This window comes from Lichenostomus cassidix, chromosome Z, assembly GCF_008360975.1.
Source record: "Lichenostomus cassidix isolate B80296 chromosome Z, HeHo_3.0, whole genome shotgun sequence".
In the NCBI taxonomy this organism is placed as follows: Eukaryota; Metazoa; Chordata; class Aves; order Passeriformes; family Meliphagidae; genus Lichenostomus; species Lichenostomus cassidix.
The window spans coordinates 38,528,868-38,550,149 of NC_139511.1; the positions used below are offsets into that span (position 1 = coordinate 38,528,868).

The 21,282-nt window shown below is 42.0% G+C and overlaps 1 protein-coding gene across 1 annotated transcript in view; it reads left to right on the top strand.

Annotated features, from left to right (window-relative positions):
- The window catches only part of FRMD3 (FERM domain containing 3), a 140,285-nt gene that overhangs the window by 74,220 nt on the left and 44,783 nt on the right, over positions 1-21,282 (top strand). Inside the window, exons 3-4 of the mRNA XM_085042186.1 lie at positions 1,145-1,187; positions 11,232-11,310. Of these exons, the coding sequence (XP_084898312.1) occupies positions 1,145-1,187; positions 11,232-11,310 (122 nt within the window). The remainder of the gene's footprint in view (positions 1-1,144; positions 1,188-11,231; positions 11,311-21,282) is intronic.

Genomic DNA, 21,282 nt, shown 5'->3' on the forward strand with positions numbered 1-21,282 from the left:
TTTTAAAGTTATAATTTTCTGTCAGTTATTAACAACTCCTACAAAACATCTACCCCTGGCCTTTCTCTGTAGTAGAATTACTAGACGTTATGAGAAGAAATGGTAGCCCATGTAGGATGTTTTATGTATTACATATGGTTTAATAAATGCTAAGTTTTCTTTTTGAAGTCAACCAGAGGGTTTTAGAGTTAGGATGAAAGGGTTAAAAATGAAACCCCCTTGGTGCAAAGCCTTCCAGTGTTGAGCATGCTTATTAAAACTGAATGCTGTGCTTTTTTACCAGCTGCTTCTGCAGCACAAATCTCATTTTACTGTGGAGATTTTTTGCTTACAGGAAAAATACTAGTACAAAAGCTGCTGGCTGTGGTCAGAAGTGGCACTTGAATATCAGCATGTTCTTTTGTCTCACAAAACACCCTCCTGAGCAGGTCAGCTAGTGCTAGCAGGGGATATGCTAAGGCTCTTAACTAAAATGTGAGCCTGACTTTTGTTTACAGAAGCACCTGAGTTTATTTTCTTGGAGGATAAAAAAATGAAACTTTTCCTGCCAAAACAGTCATTTCTTGGAAAGTTGTGCATGTACTGATAAGCATCCATACTTCTGTGTTGTACATTGGCTGCTCATATTGTTTACATTTCCTGGAAAAGTGCACTCTTTTTCCCTTCAGATTTTTAGTTATTGCTTGAAGAGAACAATGTCTTTTGTTCTGAGGGTTTTGACTTGAGGATACAGTGCTTAGACATGCTTCAGTTATAAGAAATGTAGAAGACAACACTAATGAAGAGTGTTAAAGTTTCTGAATAGTCTGTCATACTGTCTTATATGATCATTCTTCTGAAAAAAATGGCTGAAAGAATGAGACTGAAGTGTCTGCTACAAACTGAGCACTAAAGTCCGTCCCCTTTAAATGTACCTTTGAAGTATTTTTCTTATTTCTATCTCACCTACAGCTATCTTACAGGCACTGATGATATCAAGTATGTTTATACAGTGCAATTCCAGTATAGAGATGCTTTCCTCATTTATGTATGTCTCAGTGAAACAAAAATTCTACTTTCCATTTTTGGTACCATATACATTTACAAGGATATGTTTGTCTACTGTGATCCTTATTAACCTCTGCACTCTGCTTTGTCTTTTCAGCACTGGCTGGAGCCCAACAAGTCCATCTTCAAGCAAATGAAATGTAAGTCTTGAGAGCTCATGTTTTTAAACTCATTTTTGTATGCCTGAAGGTTTTCTTGTGGTTCCATGCAGAAATTTAGAATAAGCTTCATTTGTTTCTCTGTGCAAATAGGTCCTTCATGTCCTATCTGGAGTCCTAAAGACTCCATGCTACCCTGATCTCACCATCTCACAGTGCTCTGCACATCAGCATCTTTTCCTTACTGCTCAAGGCTAGAGCCAGAGACCAGCAGACATGTGGGGCAGCAGATCTGTTGGGAGAACCTGTATGTTCCAGCTCTCATTTTCAGTCAGACACAATCAGCCACTGGGAGAGGGCAATAAAAATTGAGTGTGGCAATTCTTTCTGGGTCTTTTCTGCTTTTCCTTCTTCCTGCTGCCCTTTGCTTCCTGAAAATGCTGAGCATTGGCTTGAGATCGTTGTTATCATCCAGCAAACTCAAGTACTGTGGGCTAAGTGGTGAGCTTCTGCCAGAGGCAGGGGGAAATTATGATCATTATTTTAAAAAGTGTCCTCAAGACAGGAATGTATCATTTTAATTATACTTTGAAAATGTTACTGTCTGGCTTATTGTTTGCACTAAATAGTCAAACTGTGAAGACCTCTTCAGGAAGCAGCTGCTTTGGTACTCAGAAGTTTTTATCCAGCAGCAGCAGAAGTTTTTATCTATCCCTTGGCAGTTCTGGAGACTTCACATAGCTCATTAGAAGTTGTGTCTTACTGTCACTGTTGAGCCGCTAGCAGAGAAAAGAATCCAGTTCTCAGTGGCAAGAAGGAAAAGGAGAATTTATTGTTTTGATTTCAATATATATATAGTTTTTTCAGAGGTCGCCCAGACTGGTCAGCCTGAGACCTCCCCCTAGGCCTGATTGGCCAGGCCTGAGCTGTCCAAATCTTGGGACACTGTTTTAAAAGACATCCAAACTTTATCTTTCTTTATAAAACACAAAAAGAATTCTCATGGGAAAGACCTGTGCTAGCCACATCTTACCTGTTATCTATCTATGTACTTAGTTTATGAAAGGAAGGAGAATTTTATCCACATATTTTTTGTATACAGTTTTCTGCTTTAAGCATAAGTACAAAGTGCCTTTTGTATGGGAGATAATGTATTTGCTTTAAAATGTGGCGAGGTTTGAGAGATTGCCTAATATGCAAAACCAGTTAATGCAGGGTGTTGACTGCACTACGTGGAATACTTCAAGGAATTCTTCCATTAATGCAGCAATAGTATATATTGCAACGTGTGCATACACATGTATATACATCTACACACGTATATCTGGCGTATTCTATGTCGTGTTCAACCAGCTGAAGTACTGTCCAGTAAAAATTAAGTTCATAGATGTCAGACTAGAACTGAGTTGTGCTCCTCAGCAATGCTAATGAAGGATGAAAAGAGGCAAGAACAGAGGGATTGTAATAATTGCAAATTATTTTAATCTCTTTCTTCCTTCCAATGCGTTATCAAAAGTAGAAGAGTTTCCTGAATGTATCCCCTAAGCTGCATTTGTATCACTGCTTTTACCCAACAAAGCATGAGGGCTACTGTTGCACTTTGCATAGCAACATATGCAGGAGCTCTTCCAACAGATGCACTGAGAGTGTTTTGACTTATTCAAAACAATTTTTCTGCATATAGATTTTGCCTGGATGTGACAGATGGCAGTCCATGAGTTCCACAGATGTAGGGATTTGATGGCCTCATCAGAGGGCTTCTGTGGCTTTTGTGATAGAATCCTAATCAAAATTCTAAAACCTGAGAAATGAACGCATAGCGAAAAAATCAAAATAAAATGCAGGTAGCATGAGTTTATTTACCATGGTGAAAAGGTTTTAAGAACAGCTGCAAAAGAGAGTGAGATAATAACAAAGGATTTTTGTTACCAGCCTTACATTTAGGACACAGAAGTTCAATTAACTATGTGTCTGGCAACTTACCTTTAATACTAGTGTAACTTAAATTTATCTTATGTCACAGATAGGACATAAGGACTAAAGATGAAGGACTTTAGTTGGTCCAATAACCCTTCAAGGAAAAGAAATAACACTACGTATATATTTTGTGTTCATGTGTGTAATCCATGTAGATTATGCTTCCACAGGTTTCAAGGACTTTTTAAAAAGGAATTTGGCATAGAATCCTTTTGATTTATTTTTCTAAAAATAGGCTACATTAATGTAGAGCACCAAACAATTTCTAAAGGCACACGTTTAACTCATATTTTATCTGAAAATATTCGGTTTACTATGAAAAGGTTTAGACCCAGAAGAAGAAATTATTGATACTCATTTGCAAAGCATCCCAGTCTCAAGTGGAACAAGTGAGGACTGAATTTAGTAAAAGGTGGAAAGTGTTAAAACTGATGCAATGAAGTGTCTGGTTAGTAGAATATATGTTATGCATGTGTGACTTCTGGGAGAAATGATGGCAGAATGCTACTCACAGTGACTACATTAGATGGATGTTTCCTTTTAATTCTTTGCATTAAGGAATTCAGAAAACAGTGAGTAATGTCCTCTAATAATACTAATGATTCAAAAACTTCGAAATTCAGTTGATTGCTTAGATTTACATAGAACTGTGAAGCACTTGCATACATGCAGAAAAATTTCAAAAATTCTGTCTGCTTGAGCTCAGCTACTATTTGTGGGGAACTTCCTTTTCCTCCAGCATAGTAGCAAGTTTTTCATGGGGTTTATACATGCAACCCAATACCGACAAATATTTGGAGCAGAAAAAGTTTGACTGGTAGAAGTATTCTAATATATATTTTAGTAGGTACTAGCTTTCATGGACCTCAGTAGTACATGAATCATGCAGGTGTAATCCCTCTATACAGTTAGGTTGTACAGAGTTCACAACTTGGCAACAATACCTTTCTGTCTGCAGAATAGAATGTTGTATGTTTGAAGCTGTGAAGTCTCCCTAGGTTCTTGTGTGATGTGCTATCATTTTAATTTCTTTAGCTTTGGAAAAAAATACTTTAAGTTCATATGTAGTAACATTGGCATATGACAAGAGGAATCTTCCAAAATGTTTTTCACTTTGTCTTATTACATACAAAACCATATTTAAATGTGTTCTGGCACCACTCAAAAAGAATGAAGGCATTGTATCTTTTTTGTTTCATCATCTACCTTTGCATTTTCCACTGTCATTTTAATGTTTGTATTGTAACACAGTGTGTAATCTAAATTTGCCCCATAGTCATTTTTACCACTAATTTTGCCTGAGAGGGAAAAATTTAGTTTCTGAGAAATGTACTGAACCACTGCCAATCTTGTTTGTATGGATTGAAGCCACTTGGTGGCCCATGATCAGCAGCTGCAGGCAGTGTGCTTCCAATAGTGTGTTGGAAAACCCTCTGGAAGGTTGCCTAAGGTAGCTGTATTTTTGCAATTTAGCATAAAGAACTTCTGAAATAAATTTTCTGTTCTTTTGCATGTTTTTGTGTTACAGTTGCATGTTACTGTTATTCTCCCCTCAATGGTGATAGTAAAGTACTCTTTGTGGCCATCTTACATTTTTTATGGCTTATTTTCTTTCTAGGAACATTGTGGTGTAAAACCAGAGTCACATCAGCACTGATGTTAAAGTGAAGAACAGAGTTTCCCCATGCACTTTCTCTTTTCTTGTTTTTTGATTAAAGATTATTCTGTGTAGTAAGATGCAGCTCTCCTGTAACTTCCTTGGTGGGAAATATCCAGATATGTGGGTTTTGTTCTTGATGACAGTGGAACAGAATAATTTCTGATGTGCAGGACTCTGAATTTGCATGTTTTTCTTGCTGCCTTGCATTACTGAAAGAGCGTAGGTTTAGGTTACATATTAGGGAAAAATTCTTTACTGTGAGGGTGGTGAGGCACTGGAATAGGTTGCCCAGAAATGTAGTAGGTGTCCTGTCCCTGGAGGTGTTCAAGGCCAAGTTTAAACCTGGTCTAGTGCAAGTTGTCCTTGCCTGTTGTAACGTGTGTCCTTTCCCTGATCCCTCCCCCTTGACCTTTCCAGACTGGCTGATGTGAGCCAGGACCGCCTCCTAACCCCACGAATAAAAGCCCCGCGGGACCCGGAACCAGGCCTCTTGGATTCTAGGCTCTATGGAGCTAAAATTTCCCCCTCAGCTCTCCTCTCCCCTCCCCCACTCCCCAGTTCCCTCCCTTATTATCCCAGTAAACCACATGGAGCCTAGAATGGAACAGCTGCCTTTCTAAACCTGCGATGCTTCCACAAAGACCCAGTCTGACCAGTCGCACTGCTCATGGCCAAGGAGAAACCATCCTGCGTGTTCCGGTTCTTGGGCAGCCCTCCCCCCGCAGCAGGGGAGAGCTGCCTTTAGGTTCTGCACAGCTGCAAATGGTGGAGAATGCGGGCACAAGTAAGAACTTGCCTAGACACGCCGGGGGGCAGTGGAGCCCGCAGGAGCCGGGGGGCGGCGGGAGCCGGCAGTGCCCGGGGAACGGCGAGGCCAGCGGTGCGGCTGTGCCGAGCCGGGCTGGCCCGTGAAGCCCGCTGTGCCGGGCCCCGCGGGGCTGCGGTGGCATGGCGAACACGTGGTGGAGAGCTGCCGACGCGGCGGGACGCTGCCTGCGCTGCAGACGGAGACTGTGCTGGCCGCGTGGCCTGCACATGCGCGCCGCCATCTTGTGAGCCGCCATCTTGTGAGCTGCCATTTTGTGTCGCGGGTGCCCCTCCCCCGGCGAGACCAACTCTGCACAGCCAAACACCATCTCTGCTGTGCAGCACACGCGGTGGCCGCGAGCTGTGAGACTCTTTAAAGACACAGGCATGTCCCAAGAAAAAGGACCCTGAAGGGACTTGTGGAAAGCTTGTGAAATCTGTGTTGTGTTGCTGAGGATAAAACAGTGACAAAGAGGACTGCAAGGGACCGGACAGCGGTGACCAGTCTTGTCAGTCGGCGAAAGTCTACCAAGAGTAAGAGAGACTAGCGGTGAGCCGATAGCACCTACACTGCCTACCAGGGAAATTTTCTGACCCTGGACCTCTGCTAAAGGTGTAGTTTGCAGCAGAGGAGGAGTGAATGTTTGTATAAATGTGATTTGAAGGGACCCCCAGGGGAGGGGGTGGGAAGCATGTGAATAACAGAAGGCACCCCCCAGGGGAGGGGGTGCAGAGGTGTGAATGGTTGAGTCATAGAACACGGCAGGTTGTAGGGCTCTGTTTTAAAACCCCAGCTCATTCTTTTTGATTTTAACCTTAAACAGATTAACAAGTGTTGCATTTTAAGAATTGAGCTAGAGAGAGCTTCCGGAAAAGGCCCTCTCTGCCCAATCCTCAAAAAAGAAAGGTATTTTCTTTAGTTAGAACCCTTTTTTTAGTTACAGTATGTTTTGTTTACCCCTATTAATACCTTTCCTCCTTCCCATGTCCCTTCTTCCCTCCCATTCTGATAGGGAGGTAACTAACAAGGCTGCATCCCGTCAAAAAAGACGCTGAGTTGCTACGGATTCTCTCAGGCGCCTTGCCAGTTCCCCCCTTGTACCATTACCCTTAAAAAATCACTCCTCACCCCCTTTTTTCCTACCCTCTTCTTCCCCAAATAGCCCCTCTACCATGCTCTCTAAAAATTTCCTTTTCCCAAAATTCCCTGTCTCTTTCTGGCTGTGTGTAAACTCTGCCCCTCTCCCTGCACGTCAAAGCTGGAGGGGGGCACTGCAGACAGCACAGCCCCATCGCGCAGCAGAGCAGCAAGATACACCTGATCTCAGCCAACCAGCTTCAACTCCAGCCCTACTGATTCACCACAGAAGAAATTTCTACCAGCTCCAAAAGACTCTGAACAACTAGAAAATTTTTTTTTCCTTTTGTATAAGAGAAAAAGTGGATATGTTGTAATGTGTGTCCTTTCCCTGATCTCTCCCCCTTGACCCTTCCAGACTGGCTGATGTGAGCCAGGACCGCCTCCTAACCCCACGAATAAAAGCCCAGCGGGACCCGGAACCAGGCCTCTTGGATTCTAGGCTCTATGGAGCTAAAATCCCCCTTGGCTCTCCTCTCCCCTCCCCCACTCCCCAGTTCCCTCCCTTATTATCCCAATAAACCACATGGAGCCTAGAATGGAACAGCTGCCTTTCTAAACCTGCAGTGTTTCCACAAAGACCCAGTCTGACCAGTCGCACTGCTCATGGCCAAGGAGAAACCATCCTGCGTGTTCCGGTTCTGGGGCAGCCCTCTCCCCCACAGCAGGGGAGAGCTGCCTTTAGGTTCTGCACAGCTGCACTTGCCCATGGCAGGAGCAAAATGATCTTAAAGGTATTTTCAAACCCAAACCACTCTATGATTCTATGATCTGCAAGAGTAATGCTAAACAGATGTTCTTCTGTGTCAGGTCATTGGAATTTTTCAATTAATTTCTGTAATCTCTCATGCTGTCCTGTAATCTGAAAGGAGGCGGAATGAACCAGGGGATCTGAGTACCAATGTAAATAAAAGTTTAATCAAATATGAGATTCACAAACATGTGTACAATGAAAACAAGAAGTTTTGTGCTATCCTTCAGGCACTAATCTGAATGCTGTATATTCTATACTTACTATCCTCGTGAAGATTTCGTAATACGTTTTAAAGCATTAGTATAAACAGCTAACAAAAATCCACCTTGCCCTATGTTGTCTGGTAACTAATGAGTGCAATGTGGGAGACCCCATAATTTGAGATTTATGATAGCTCAGGTATCCCTTATGCATAAAAACATTGAGTAATGTTCTGTCTGTCTTAAGGATGCCCGGCAAGCGGTGTGCATAAACAGCTGATTCATCTGGTAAGGGAAGAGTTATATGGAAACAACAGCATATGTCTTATGGTTCCCCAGAGATCCTTGTGCAGCAGTAGTGAACATGAAGACCATTTGAGTGTAATTTTTTTTCTCGTTTGTTTGTTTTTTAAATTTCACTAACTTTTTGTAGGATACTGTACTTCAGAGAATATGTAACACCAAGGAGAGATGCAGGAAGTTTTCTGCAATGTTGCATTCTCAGGGCTATGAATATAATTTTAATACTTTAGCATATAAACAGGCAAATTAATAGCCTTACTGCAATGGAGTTTGCTGTCAGTACTACTCTCCACACTAAAGTCCTTTGAAATCATTGTAACTGTGAATCTTTTTTAGTGAGAAATTGAACTCTGATGGTAGGAAATTCTGAGAGAGCCTTGGGCATTTTTCTATGCCAGCTGGTCCTTATCTGAGAGATAAAGGACTCCTCTGAAAGAAAAGGCTTGTAAGAAATAGCTATTAAACTGTTTATGAGCTTGCTAGTTTTGTATTGATGAAATGTGCTTCTGCAAATTCTGCTCTGTTTTGGGGAGGTTTGTTGTTAATGTTTCCACTTTAATATGTAAGAGGTGGAAAGTAATTTTACTTTCAAGGAATTGAGAAATCACATCTCTTGAACTGATAAAATTCAATGTCTGTCTTGGTTTCCACTGTGACAAACCAATGAGAGAACATGAAGTCCTCATCTGTGTTTCTCTAATGTGGTAAAATCTAAAAGACAAAGGCCTGGCTAAATATTTACATATCATCAAATGTGTCTTTGGAAGAGCATTAGGCTTATGAGCTACCTTAAAATTAGGAGGGAGAGTAAACTGGATAGCTTTGGGAGTTCTTTCCTTCCCCATTCAAATGTTCATTGCGGCTGGTTTTCTAACCAAGAATAAGAAACAGAAAAAGAGAATCTTGTTTCCTTTTGTAATTGCAGGGAACCTTCTTATCTCCAGAGATGAATTAGATGGACGGGCTCATATTCTTTTTATCATTTCAAATTGAAAGTTGTGTTTGTTCCATTCTTGCATATGCTGAGAAGGGACCTTTTCTTAGCAGACTGCAGCAGATTTGTATAGTATTGCTGCACTGCTGAGGAGGAGTATTGTTACAGAAGCTTGAGTCTAGGAAAAGATTGGCAAAATAGGCTTAAGCTGCCTTGACAAATCTCCTGCATGTTCTGTGCATTGGTGTGTGCTTCTGTCACATACTGTTCTTCTGCTACAAGTAAAACATTTCTGACTTTAACCTTTCCTATTAACGTGGGCTATTTTTATAAAACAGTGTGTGCCATCCTTTCCTTGCTAAGATACTCTTTGCATATAGGGCAGCTGTTACTTTTATGCGGTTACCACATACTGCCAGAGTGGGACTATTCTGATATAACTCTTTGTTTTCTTTCTTTATATTTATCACTGACAAATTTTCAGGTTTTTTTATTGGCATCCAAAAAATTGGATAAAATTTGGTACATTTTGGGCTCTTGCAGTAGGCTTGTATTTGCTAGGGCCCTAAAGAGCCATGCATTAGCTATTCTTATTTCTGCATCCCTATTTCAAGCTCAAACTAATTCTGAATCTGCCAAAACATTTAAAAGTCTTCTTTTTTTTTTTTTTTTTTTTCCCTGTGGAAGAGTTCTTGCTTGTTTAATACTGGTTGTCTCTTCTATCACATACTGTAACAGGAACAGTATTCCAACAGCACAGGTTTTTCTCCCTTGCTTAGTTTTAAGATGGCTATTGAGGAATGACAGAACCATTTAAGATGACTTCAGTTATCTTTTGCTTTGTCCAGGCAACATGACTCCTTAGTGAGTTTCTGGATGGCTGCTTTCCTTTCTGGGACAGTGAATTCACTTTATCTTTTACTTTGCTGTTACAGGGCAGGGAAGACATAATGTCTTCTGTTCTGCAGCCTATTTCCAGTCACTGTAAGACAATGCTGCTGTCACATCTAAGACAGCAAAGCTCACAGAAAACAGACTGAGTGTTTCTCTAGTGTTTCTCAGTGGGCCTGTCCAGATTTGAAAAGTGTGAAAATTTAGACCATCTTTAGAGAACAATTAAGGCTTGTTTTTCTTTCTTCATTTCCTCTTCATTTCTGTTAGTTATTGATTACTTGCTTTCTCCTTTCCCCCCATATTTTTCATCTTTCCACTCCCATCCCTTCTGAAATTCCTCCTAGTGTCTCAAATGGTTAGTTATTTAAACAAGAAAAAAAAAAAAGTGAAATCAGCAGTTTTTGTTGAGGCTGACTGTACTTAAAATAAGTACAAATGTGAGGTCTTGAAAGAGGAAAATGCTCCTTTATCTTCAAGAAGAGTGAAGCCTTCCAAAAAATACCAATCATAACAAAAGATTGAATGCATTTTTACTTTCTGTTGCCGTTGTACATCACATGGAACTGTGTGGTATCCAGACACGTGTTTCTGGAACACTGCAGCATAAAGGTAAGTACTGCAGTCAGAGTAGCTTGTAGAAGAGTATCATGATTGTTGAATTAATTACCATATGCAGTTTATATAAGCTTATTAACTGGTAAGCTTCAGAATAGGCTACAATAAAGTGTTATGTTAGTTTACTAATTACTGGTGAAATTTACAATAAAAAAAATTAATTATCTGTTTCACCTGGTGTCATCCTCCATTTTCTCTGTAATTTTTCCCCCTTTTCTTCTGCCTTCCCTTTTCCTGCTGTAAATGTACCATCTCTTCAAGGTTTTGGACAGTTAAAATTGACTCTGTAGATTGAGAATATACCAAGACCAAAATATTTTAAAACTAACTAGAATATTCTAGACCTGCACTTTGCTCTGAATCAAAGTGCTTGAGAGACACTGATTGCAAAATAGAAATATTTCCTGTTGTTATCAGCCTTTCATCTTTCCCCTTTCCCTTTTCCCCTTTCCCTTTTCTTGTTCCCACATTTCTTTTCTCTTGAACATCATGCCTGGTATTGATACCATTGCTCAGAAGTAGGTACTATAGTCTTATCAAATACTGGAAACAGAAATAGTTCCATTGTCTTTAGTTTCATTAATTGAATAGTTTCTTCAATTCTGATGTATTATCATTGCTTTAATGTTTATCGTTTGCTGAAAAAACCCACTCCAAAATAGAGCACATATAATATTTACTACTCTTGTTTCAATCCCTGCCTAAAATAACCATTAGTAAGACTCTTTGAGGTCACTCCTTCAGAGTGGCTGAGGCAGTGTTTATTTTCTACTGTTCTCATGATTTTTCTTCATAATGTTTCAGCTCATCCGCCATATACCATGTGCTTCAGAGTGAAATTCTACCCACATGAACCCTTGAAGATTAAAGAAGAGCTCACCAGGTATTTTTTGTTTTGTTTTTTTTGTCTGGGCATTTAATGTGCTAACAACTTCGAGATAAGGCAGTTTATTGTATAGGGTAAGCTTCTCTCTATTGCTGCTAAAATTAGCATGGGCTGGTATTTGCAACACTGATCATTCTTCTTTCTATTGTGATAGCAGTTTAAGGGAACTTTTCTATAACATACAAAGATGTAGTGTTATACAAGAACTTTCAGAAAGTGAAACAATGGTCAAATGACTGGGCAAAGTTTAACCTGGCTCTTTCCCAGGCAGGGATAAATTCCTTCCTTCCTTCCTTCCTTCCTTCCTTCCTTCCTTCCTTCCTTCCTTCCTTCCTTCCTTCCTTCCTTCCTTCCTTCCTTCCTTCCTTCCTTCCTTCCTTCCTTCCTTCCTTCCTTCCTTCCTTCCTTCCTTCCTTCCTTCCTTCCTTCCTTCCTTCCTTCCTTCCGTCCTTCCTTCCTTCCTTCCTTCCTTCCTTCCTTCCTTTCCTTCCTTCCTTCCTTCCTTCCTTCCTTCCTTCCTTCCTTCCTTCCTTCCTTCCTTCCTTCCTTCCTTCCCTCCTTCCCTCCTTCCCTCCTTCCCTCCTTCCCTCCTTCCTTCCCTCCTTCCCTCCTTCCCTCTTTTCCTCTCTTTTATTTTTCTGAAATAATCTGTGAAGTTTAATTCAGCACTAACTATTTCAACAGGTATATGTATAGTAGTCTCATTGAATTTTCTCTTGGGTGTTTCTGTAGGATCACAAATGAGGTAGTCTTTTCAAAGTGCTGATATACTGTTAGCAAAGTGACACAGAGGTGTAATATATTTATGTTTTTCAAGTATAGCTGCTCTGGAGAGTAAGAATTCTTGCTGCTTATTGAATTTTGAAATCTATGCTGTGAAAACAGATCTGTACAACAGCTCAGTGGTACTTAATGAATGCGAGCTTTGTCCTTCATACTGGCCATTGTGAATATTCAGTTGCTCTGGGCATTCTCCCAAGAAGTGTAAGTGGGGCGGGGAAGCAGGAAAGTACCAGCTCTTTAGAGCTCTGCACCAGCGGTTTTACCACCTTGATAGTGAGCAGGTCACACTGCTGACTGTTGGCTGTGTGCTGCAGAAGCACCGAGTGAGTGCCTCAGCACTTGTTGCCTTAGGTTCTTCACTGATGCTTTCCCCAAGCACTGCAACTTCTTATGCTCACAAGTCACTTAATGAATGTGGATAATCCCACTGTCACTGGCCTCATACTGGAAGTTTCAGGAACAGCTTGTGTTCTGCTGAATGGTACTTTTGTAGTTTGTATAGAACAGTTGGAACATGCTGTTCATATTATAGCTGTTTATCTTGGATGAAATATTGAAACTGTTCAGCTGAGTGAACAGGTTGTAAACCTGGAAGTCAATGGGTTTTCATTATTTGTTTCCATTTGCCCTTGAATAAACATTTTACCTTTTATGATCCAGAGTATAAGCTTTGTATAGACCTTTCTCATTCAGGAGTTTAAATTAATTGACTTTTTAAAAACTTCTTGGATATCCTCCCAGGATAAGTTTTATTGAAATGCAAAGCACCTAGAATTGGCTCATTGATGTGTATTGTGCTGGGAGTATGTTTTAGTCTTTGCTGGAATATTTCAAATTAACCTATAAAATCAAGTTGCCGTATGAAAAATGGGTTACAGTCTTTTACAAAAACTAATGCTATTAGGACATTAAAAAGGAGAAATAATTTGAGACATCATTAATTCAACATGTTTTTGTATCTGATCAGCTTAATAGTTTCCTAGTGTTGCTATTTGGGAAGCTTTGCTTTGTCTCTGCCCATGTCTCTTACACAATAATAAAGTATAGAAAATGCTCCTGAAATGAGCAAGTGAAGTACAGTCATGTAAGTCACCTCGGAGAATTTGCTTCATGACCAAAGCAGAGGGTCAGACTCAAGGTGATGCTCTAGATTGGCTGGAGTTATTTTTCCTTCCTTGAATTGCAGTGATTGGTGAAATTCAAGAAGAAAAATGTTTGTTAGCATTTGACACGGGACAGTCATGACACTTGATGACTAGTTGGCTTCTTGGGAGATTTTTGTTTTGCTTTTTATTTTAGTGCTGCTGTGCTCATTTGACAGTCAGATTTGTTGTGGTGTGTTCTTAAGATGTTTTGAAAATAAATTAACAATATCATCAACCTTTGACTTAAAAGCAATCTGTACTTCACAGGTGTATGAACAGTCAGCTGAGTGAGAGTACTAGTGCTTTGCATTTCTGTGACTGTGCCTATGCATGTCAGGGCTGCTCTCCTGCTTCTTCAGCTGTCTGGAAATCTGATGGGTGTCCATGGTCTCCATTTAAATAATGAAATTAAGTTACAGTAAGACATTCTGTCACATTGCCATACCACTCTTTGGTTCAGAACATTAATTAACCCTGTGGTTAATCCCTCATGTGGACTATTGTTGATGCAGTCTTTGTAAAAGCTTTATAGGAATGAATCTTTATTGAAGCACCTTAGAGACACCAGAGAGACTTACAGATGTTAAAAAGAACTGGTTTTCCTACTCTTTCATAGAAATAGCTGATGTAAAAAAATAGTCTATTCAGTACATGAAGCTGTATGTGTACAGGGTAAAGGTTTGATTTCTGTGAAGCTAGTGTAACGTGGGTAGAGGTATTACTTGGGATTTAGACATCACTTGCAGGAAGAAAATTTAATAGTTGTCACCTCAAATTACTGATGCTTCATTTCTGTCCTACCTTTTATGGGTTGGCTTGACTTAATCCTTGAGTTACACTGCGCTTTAACACACAAAACTATTTTCAGAAAATGAGGGTGGAGAATGACCTAGCTGAAGTTATCACTATGTCTATGATATTATAGCAAAAACCCTCTAGTAGTCTGAAAATACATGCTGACTATGTGTTCAGAGGCCAGGAGTGCCTTGGGCAACAGGTGATGCTGTGTGCTTGCCTGTATTTTTTTACACTGCTAAGGACACCTGTGAATATTGTCAGTCACATTGTACCTTTCCAGCCACTTAACTTTTGTCTTCTCTTGTTTTAATTAACAACTGCTTCCATGCTTTTGAAATAAAATCAGAACCTGACTTTGGATATTAAGGCACTCTGAAATATTATTGCTAAAGAAAAAAATTCTGTGGAAAGTATTTCTGTGTGTCACTGTAGAAGAAGGTTCTGTGTGGTCCTTAGTCACTGTTTTCCCTAGGGTGAGCTGGTGTTAGGATGGTCGCTCATGAGTTAACTTCAGTGGCCATGGGGATTGTTGCCTTGACCTCCCTTGCTCATGTAGTAATAGATTATATGAAACCAAACTTGTTGACAAACTCCAAATCTTAATGCATTTCAGTGTTTCTCAGCTCATCATCTTAATGGATGTCACCACGGATTTAGAAGATCTGTCCTTATTTTTGGAAATACTCTTTCCGCAGTAGGACAGTGCTGCTGCACATTTGAAACATGCTTGAGAAAGACTAAAGGTGCACTTTTTAATTAGGCAATTTTTCTGGCGCCTTTTAAAAACTGTGATGAGAAAGTGGCAAGGATTTAACTTACTTTTTTCAAATTATTTGGTCTCTGAATGTGCACTGGAGGCTCAGCAACACAGGCAGTGCATATAGATTTTTTAACGGTTTGTATAATCTTTTAAATGGAGAAATATGCTCGGCCTTAGTAAGAGATTGATAGCCCTTGTAGTGGGTTGACCCTGGCTGGATGCCTGGTGTCGAGTTCCACTGGGGGAAACGACGAGTTCTTTAATTAGATGGTCAGGAACAAAATGAAGTCAACTGAGACAGACTTGGTATCTGAGAACTGTTTATTGATAACGAAAAACAAAAGAAAGAAGTAACTGCCCCACTTAAGACAGCTGGAAAAGACAGAGAAGAAGGAGAGTAATGGAAAAGGAACTAGAGAGAGAGAGAGAGAGAGAGAGGGAGCGAGAGGGAGAACCCTGGACAGCATCGCGACGGTGGAGGCAGGTTGGAGGCTGGTTGGAGGCAGGTCAGGAGGGCAGGTGGCGGAGCAGGGACATGCAGGACCCAGGCTGGGGTCAGCCAGCATCCAGGCAAGTGCTCCGTGAGAGGGGTGGACATGAGGGTGAGCGAGGGCAAGGGCCAAAGGCAGGTAGGAGCCAAGGCACAAAGAAAAGCAAAACCAAGCCAGGGCAAGCAAACCCCCCGCCAAGGAAGCTGGCAGGTGATCCCCAAAGTTTGTGATGTAGTTTGTTTTTATACCGCCTGACCTTGCCCCGGGTCTGCCTGCTGGAGGCCATTGGCCCAGTCCAGCCTTCTCGGTAGTTCATTGGCAGAAAGCTTGGCCCCTCTGATTGTAGCAGCATCTCTGGGGTGCACAGTGTCCTCTGTGAGGTGTTGGCAGGCGAAATCACCCCAGAGACAAGGCTTCCCCCATCTTCTACCTGCCTCCTTTCATGTGTGCACCCCTTCCCCTCACACCCCTCTGACAACCAGTATTGAGACAAAGCAGATCTAAAATGGTTCCTCACACCTGGCACCCACCAAAGCCTTTCTATCACTTTCCTCCACAGCTGGAGAGAAAATGTAATAGAGGGTCCATGAATTGAGATAAGGACCAGGACAGATCACTCACCAAATACAATCATGGGAAAAGAGGCTGGAATTACAGACATTGATTGAGTTTATCACTAACAAAATCAGAGCAGGATAATGAGAAGTAAAATAATACCTTGAAAATGCCTTTTGCCCTACCACTCCCTCCTTCCCAGCTCTGCCTGCTCCCCTAATGGCACAGAGAGATGGAAAATGGGGGTTATGGTTGGTTCATCACAAGTTGTTTCTCCCGCTGCTCAGGGAGAGACAACCTTCCCCTGCTTTGCTGTGGGGTTGTTCCCACAGGAGACAGTTCTCCATGAGCCTGTGCTGCCTTAGTCCATCCCACAAGCAACAGTCCTCCCAAGACTGCTTCAGCATGGGTCACTCTTCCATGGGGTGAAGTCCTTTAAGGACCTGCTGCTCCAGAGGGGGCTCCTCTCTCCATGGGCTTCCCATGTGTTCACAGCCTCCTCAGGCATAAGAGAATTAACTTGGTTGGAAAAGACATCTGAGATCGTTGAGCCCAGCCTATGACCTAACACCACCTTGTCACCTAGCCCATAGCCCAAGTGCCACATCCAGCCTTGTCTTACACGTTTCCAGGGATGGTGACTCCACTAGCCTCTGGGCAGTCCGTTGTAATTTCTGATCACCCATTCCATGAAGAAATTCTTCCTAATGTCCTACCTGAACCACCCCTGGTGCAGTTTAAGACTGTGTCCTGTTTCTTGCTGCCTTGGAGAAGAGGCTGACCCCCAGCTGGCTACAGCCTCCTTTCAGATAATTGTAGGGGGCAGTAAGGTCACCCCTGAGCCTCCTCTTCTCCAAGGTGTTGTCTAAACAACGCCTGCTCCCTCAGCTGCTCCTCACAGGACTTATGCTCCAGACCATTTACCAGCTTTATTGTCCTTCCCTGGATGTGCTCCAGCATCTCAACATCCTTCCTAAATTAAGGGGCCCAGAACTGGATGCAACACTCAAGGTGTGGCCTCACCAGTGTCGAGTACAGGGACAATCACTGTCCTGCTGGCCACACTGGTCGTGACTCAGGCCAGGATGCCATTGGCCTTCTTGGCTACCTGAGCTCACTGCTGGCTCATGTTCAGTCTGACATCAATCAGTACTCCCAGGTCCCTTTCTGCCTGGCCCCTGTCTGGCCACTCTGCCCCAACCTGTAGCGCTGCATGGGGTTATTTTGGTCCAAGTGCAGGAACTGGAACTTTCACATCATTGGATTTGGTCCATCCATCCAGCCAGTCCAGGTCCTTCTGGAAAACCCTCCTACCCTCCGGCAGATCAACACTCACACTCAGCTTGGTGTCATTGACAAATTTGCTAATGGTGGATTTGATCCCCTCATCCAAATCAATAAAAATATTAAACAGGACTGGCTCCAGCACTGATCCCTGGGGGACACCCCTAGTGACTGGATGAGAACTGGATGTGGCACCCTTCACCACCACTCTCTGGGCCTGGCCATCCAGCCAGTTTTTAGCCCAGCAAAGAGCTCACCTCTCCAAGTCATGGACTACTAGCTTTTCTGGGAGAGTGCTGTGGGAGACAGTGTCAAAGACTTTGCTGAAGTCCAGATAGACAATATTCACAAATTTTGCTCATCAAGGAGGTGAATCACCTGGTCAGAAAAGTAGATCAGGTTAGTCAGGCAGGATCTTCCCCTCCTAAATCCATGCTGGCTGGGTCTAATCCCTCAGCCGTTGTGTATGTGCTGTGTGATGGCACGCGAGATGATTTGCTCCATAACCTTGCTGGGCACTGAGATCAGGCTGACAGACCTGTAGTTTTCTGGATACTCCTTTTGGTTCTTCTTATGGATGGGTGCCACACTGACTAGTTTCCAGTCGTCTGGAACCTCTCCACTGAGCCAGGAGCCAGGGCCGTAATATACAGAGCCACCCCTCCACCACTTCTCCCTCGCCTGTCTCTTCTGAAGAGCAGTAACCATCCATTGCAGCAATCCAGTCACATCAGCCATCCCACCAGGTTTCTGTGATGATGACGCCATAGCTTTCCTTGTGTACAATGGCTTCCAGCTCCTCTTGTTTGTTACCCATGCTGCATGCATCAGTGTACATGCACTTCAGCTGGGCTGCTCATTTCACCCCTGACTCTGGCTTACCCCCCTTAGGCTCATGTCTGGAAAGCCTGTTTTCAACCCGTTCTCTCTTCAAAGTTAGTTTAATGCCCTCTCAATCAGCCCTGCCAACTCATTGGCTAGACTCCTTTTGCCTTTTTAGGGGGATGGTCCTGTAAAAAGTTGCCCCATGATCAAAGTTACACCCACCTGCTCCAGTGTGGGGCTCCTCCACAGGCTAGGGGTGGATCTCTGCATCCCTGTGGACATCCTTGGGCTGCAGGGGCACAGCTGCCTCACCATGGGCTGCACCAAGAGCTGCAGGAGAATCTCAGCTCTGGTGCCTGGAGCATCTCCTTCCCCTCCTTTTTCACTGACCTTGGAGTCTGCAGCGTTGTTCCTCTCGCATGTTCTGACTCTTCTCTGGACACAATTACATCAGTGCAATAACTTTTTGCTTCCTTTTTCTTAAATCTGTTATCACAGAGGCATTACCACCGTTTCTGATTGGCCCAACCTTGGCCAGTGGCATGTCTATGTTTGGAACTGTCAGGGATTGGCTCTGTTGGACACAGGGGAAGTCTCTAGCAGCTTCTCAGAGAAGCCACCCCTGTATCCCCACCGCTACCAAAGCTTGGCCATGCAAACCCAATACACTCCTTTATGCTGTGGCCATCACTTGTGCTCTGTGTGTAGTATGTGGAGGATATCAGGCTTTTCTGAACAGTACATCTGTGGCTTTCTAGGTCTGATTGTCTTTCACTTACAGATGGTCTTAAGTCAGGACAAAGTCCTCCCATTTCAGAAAACAGCATTTAACTGGCATCACTGAGCATATCTAATGAGAGTAAGAAACACCAGTTTTTAATTAAGCAATAGCAACATGACACCAGACCTTCATATCTCCCTTGTCCCCTGCCACACACACCTGTAAAACATAATTTCAGTTTCTTCTCTTTTTAAATGAACATTTGCAATGTAGCCTGAGAGGACTGGGGTATAGGCCTCCCTGAATACATACAGTTTTGGAATTACTGTTAATTTCCTTTTCTCTTAATTTTCTTTTCAAAAGGGAAAATTTTCTTTTTATTTAATTCCCACTGTTTTTCCAGAAAGCATGATGGCTTGATGGGGAAAGAAGGTTTTCTTTTGCTATATACACTGAACTGTGCACAGAAAAATGGATGTTCTATAGTTCATTATAATGCCCAAGGTTATTCTGCTGGCAGGGCTTGCAAAGATATAAAATTGCTATGAATAAAGTTTTAACTGCAGAAATCATTCAATCTAGAGCATACACAGCATCCCAGCAGACTCTGTGGAAAGTGCAGATATTTTTGCTCCGTGAGTTTCTTCACTGTTTTTGTTCACAGATCAGAGCCCTAGGAGGGTCCACAGCTGTGAAAGCCTGAGATGCTGTGCATGAACAACATGTGAACAGTCAAGGGATTATGAACAGATAGATCAAAAGGCTGATCATACTTGGGCACAGAATTTTTTTTGTTATTTATTTTCTGTGTTCTTGTTTAAGTAATAAATAAATCAGCAATTTTTTTTCTTATATAATAAAGCATCCCAGGGCCTCATGCTGTCTTATCTCGAAATCCCTCCATTATAGTGTGTATGCATAATTAAAATGAGAGAATTTAAAGTCATTTGAGGTCCCAAAGGAATGCACTAAAATGCTACAGATAATACTCTGTCAGCAGTAATCCATGATTACTGTAGAAAAAAACAGTTCTAGAAGAGGGCATGGGTGAATAGCTGGTGGAATTAAACAAAGATGGATTATTTCAACTACCTTTCATCATGTGCTTTTTTCTTAATCCATATTTCCTAATCCAAGAAGAAGTTCTTCAATGACTAGTCTGTCAGAAATCAGTGTAATGAGAACTTTGATACAGGAAAAGCAGATGAAAAACATGTTTAAGTGGTTGTCATATAAAATGGCAGAATTCAGGTATGTAAACTTAGCACACTCAGTGTTTGACTAGTCCAGTCTCAAACAGCTGTATTTGATATTGACATGTGCTGGAAGAGTCTGGTGCTTTTCCCTCCAGAAGCAGGAGGCCAGTTGAGATTGACAGTGTTCCAGCTGGTTGTTAAAGCCTGAACATCAAACAGTTTATTTGCAAGTTGGAAAGCTGTGCAATAGGTTAATACCTCTAAGGTGAGTCCAGAGGAGGTGGGCCTGTGCTGCTAGCCTTGCTCCAAGGCATCATTTAGGAATACCTTTGTCTCTCTCAGTACCATGTTCTGCTTTTTTTGAAATGTGCAGTCATAGCTGTGCTTTGATGTCTCTGAAAGTCCACTTGTCCATTTTGGCTTTGTCAAAACCCTATTGGCAGTTGTCAAGTGAGTTTATGGTTTTAATGTTATTGGAGTCACAGTCAGATTGAGTAGCACAGTTCTTAAAAGTGAACGATTTGTTAGTAAGAGCACTTGAAACATAGCATTTAGGGTGGGGAAAATTACCTGGGAGGGTAATTTTTTTTTTGGTGGAGATTGTGTGGGAGGGAGAAGAGACCTTTTACATGTTCAGAGCTCTTGTTGTGGGTCTCTGAGGGGAAGGCAGAACCGTGGTGAAGATGCAGTCCAGTCATGGTGTCTTGCAGAAAAAACTATTCCTGTGCTGTGGTGGGGCTTTTATGTATCCAGGAGCCAAAACAATGCTTGTCTCTTAGGGTTCCTTTGTCCGCTTTACTCAGTGAAATTAATTTTTACGTAACAGCGAAGTTTTTTCCCCTGTAGCCAGGGCTGTCAAGCAACTCACTGGGATGGTAATTTACCACACTTTTCCCTTTTCCCAAGGAAAGACCATATACCATAATATAAGCACTGGCCAACTCTGAAACCAGAAGGACAAACCTTTATCTGGCTAGATGCAAGTGGCAGTCATAATCCTGACTGTGGAAGTGAGAGATTTGAGATTACTGGAAAGTTGTTATTAAAGTCACCTTCCCACCACCACCCCAGGGCATGAAGTTAAATATTTCTTTCTGAAGGAGTAGTTGTAGAGTGGTTTTGGGTGTTTGGTGGGGTTTCTTTTATACTAGGTATGTATGATTTTGGCAGTATAGGAGAGGCACAGGTTCAGAATGGAGATATGGAGTGCTGGTACCTTCATTGTGTTTTGAGTCCTTAGCATTAGTATTTCTCTCCAGAAGACATACAACAATGGGTGATTCTTTCTACAGGTGCCTGTTAACACAGAAGGTAGTCATGCTTTTTCTCAAATAAGCTAATAAGGTAGTTTCTACTACTTTTGGTATTAGAAATATTAAGAGAAATAGAATTTTCTTTTTTCTTGTATTTG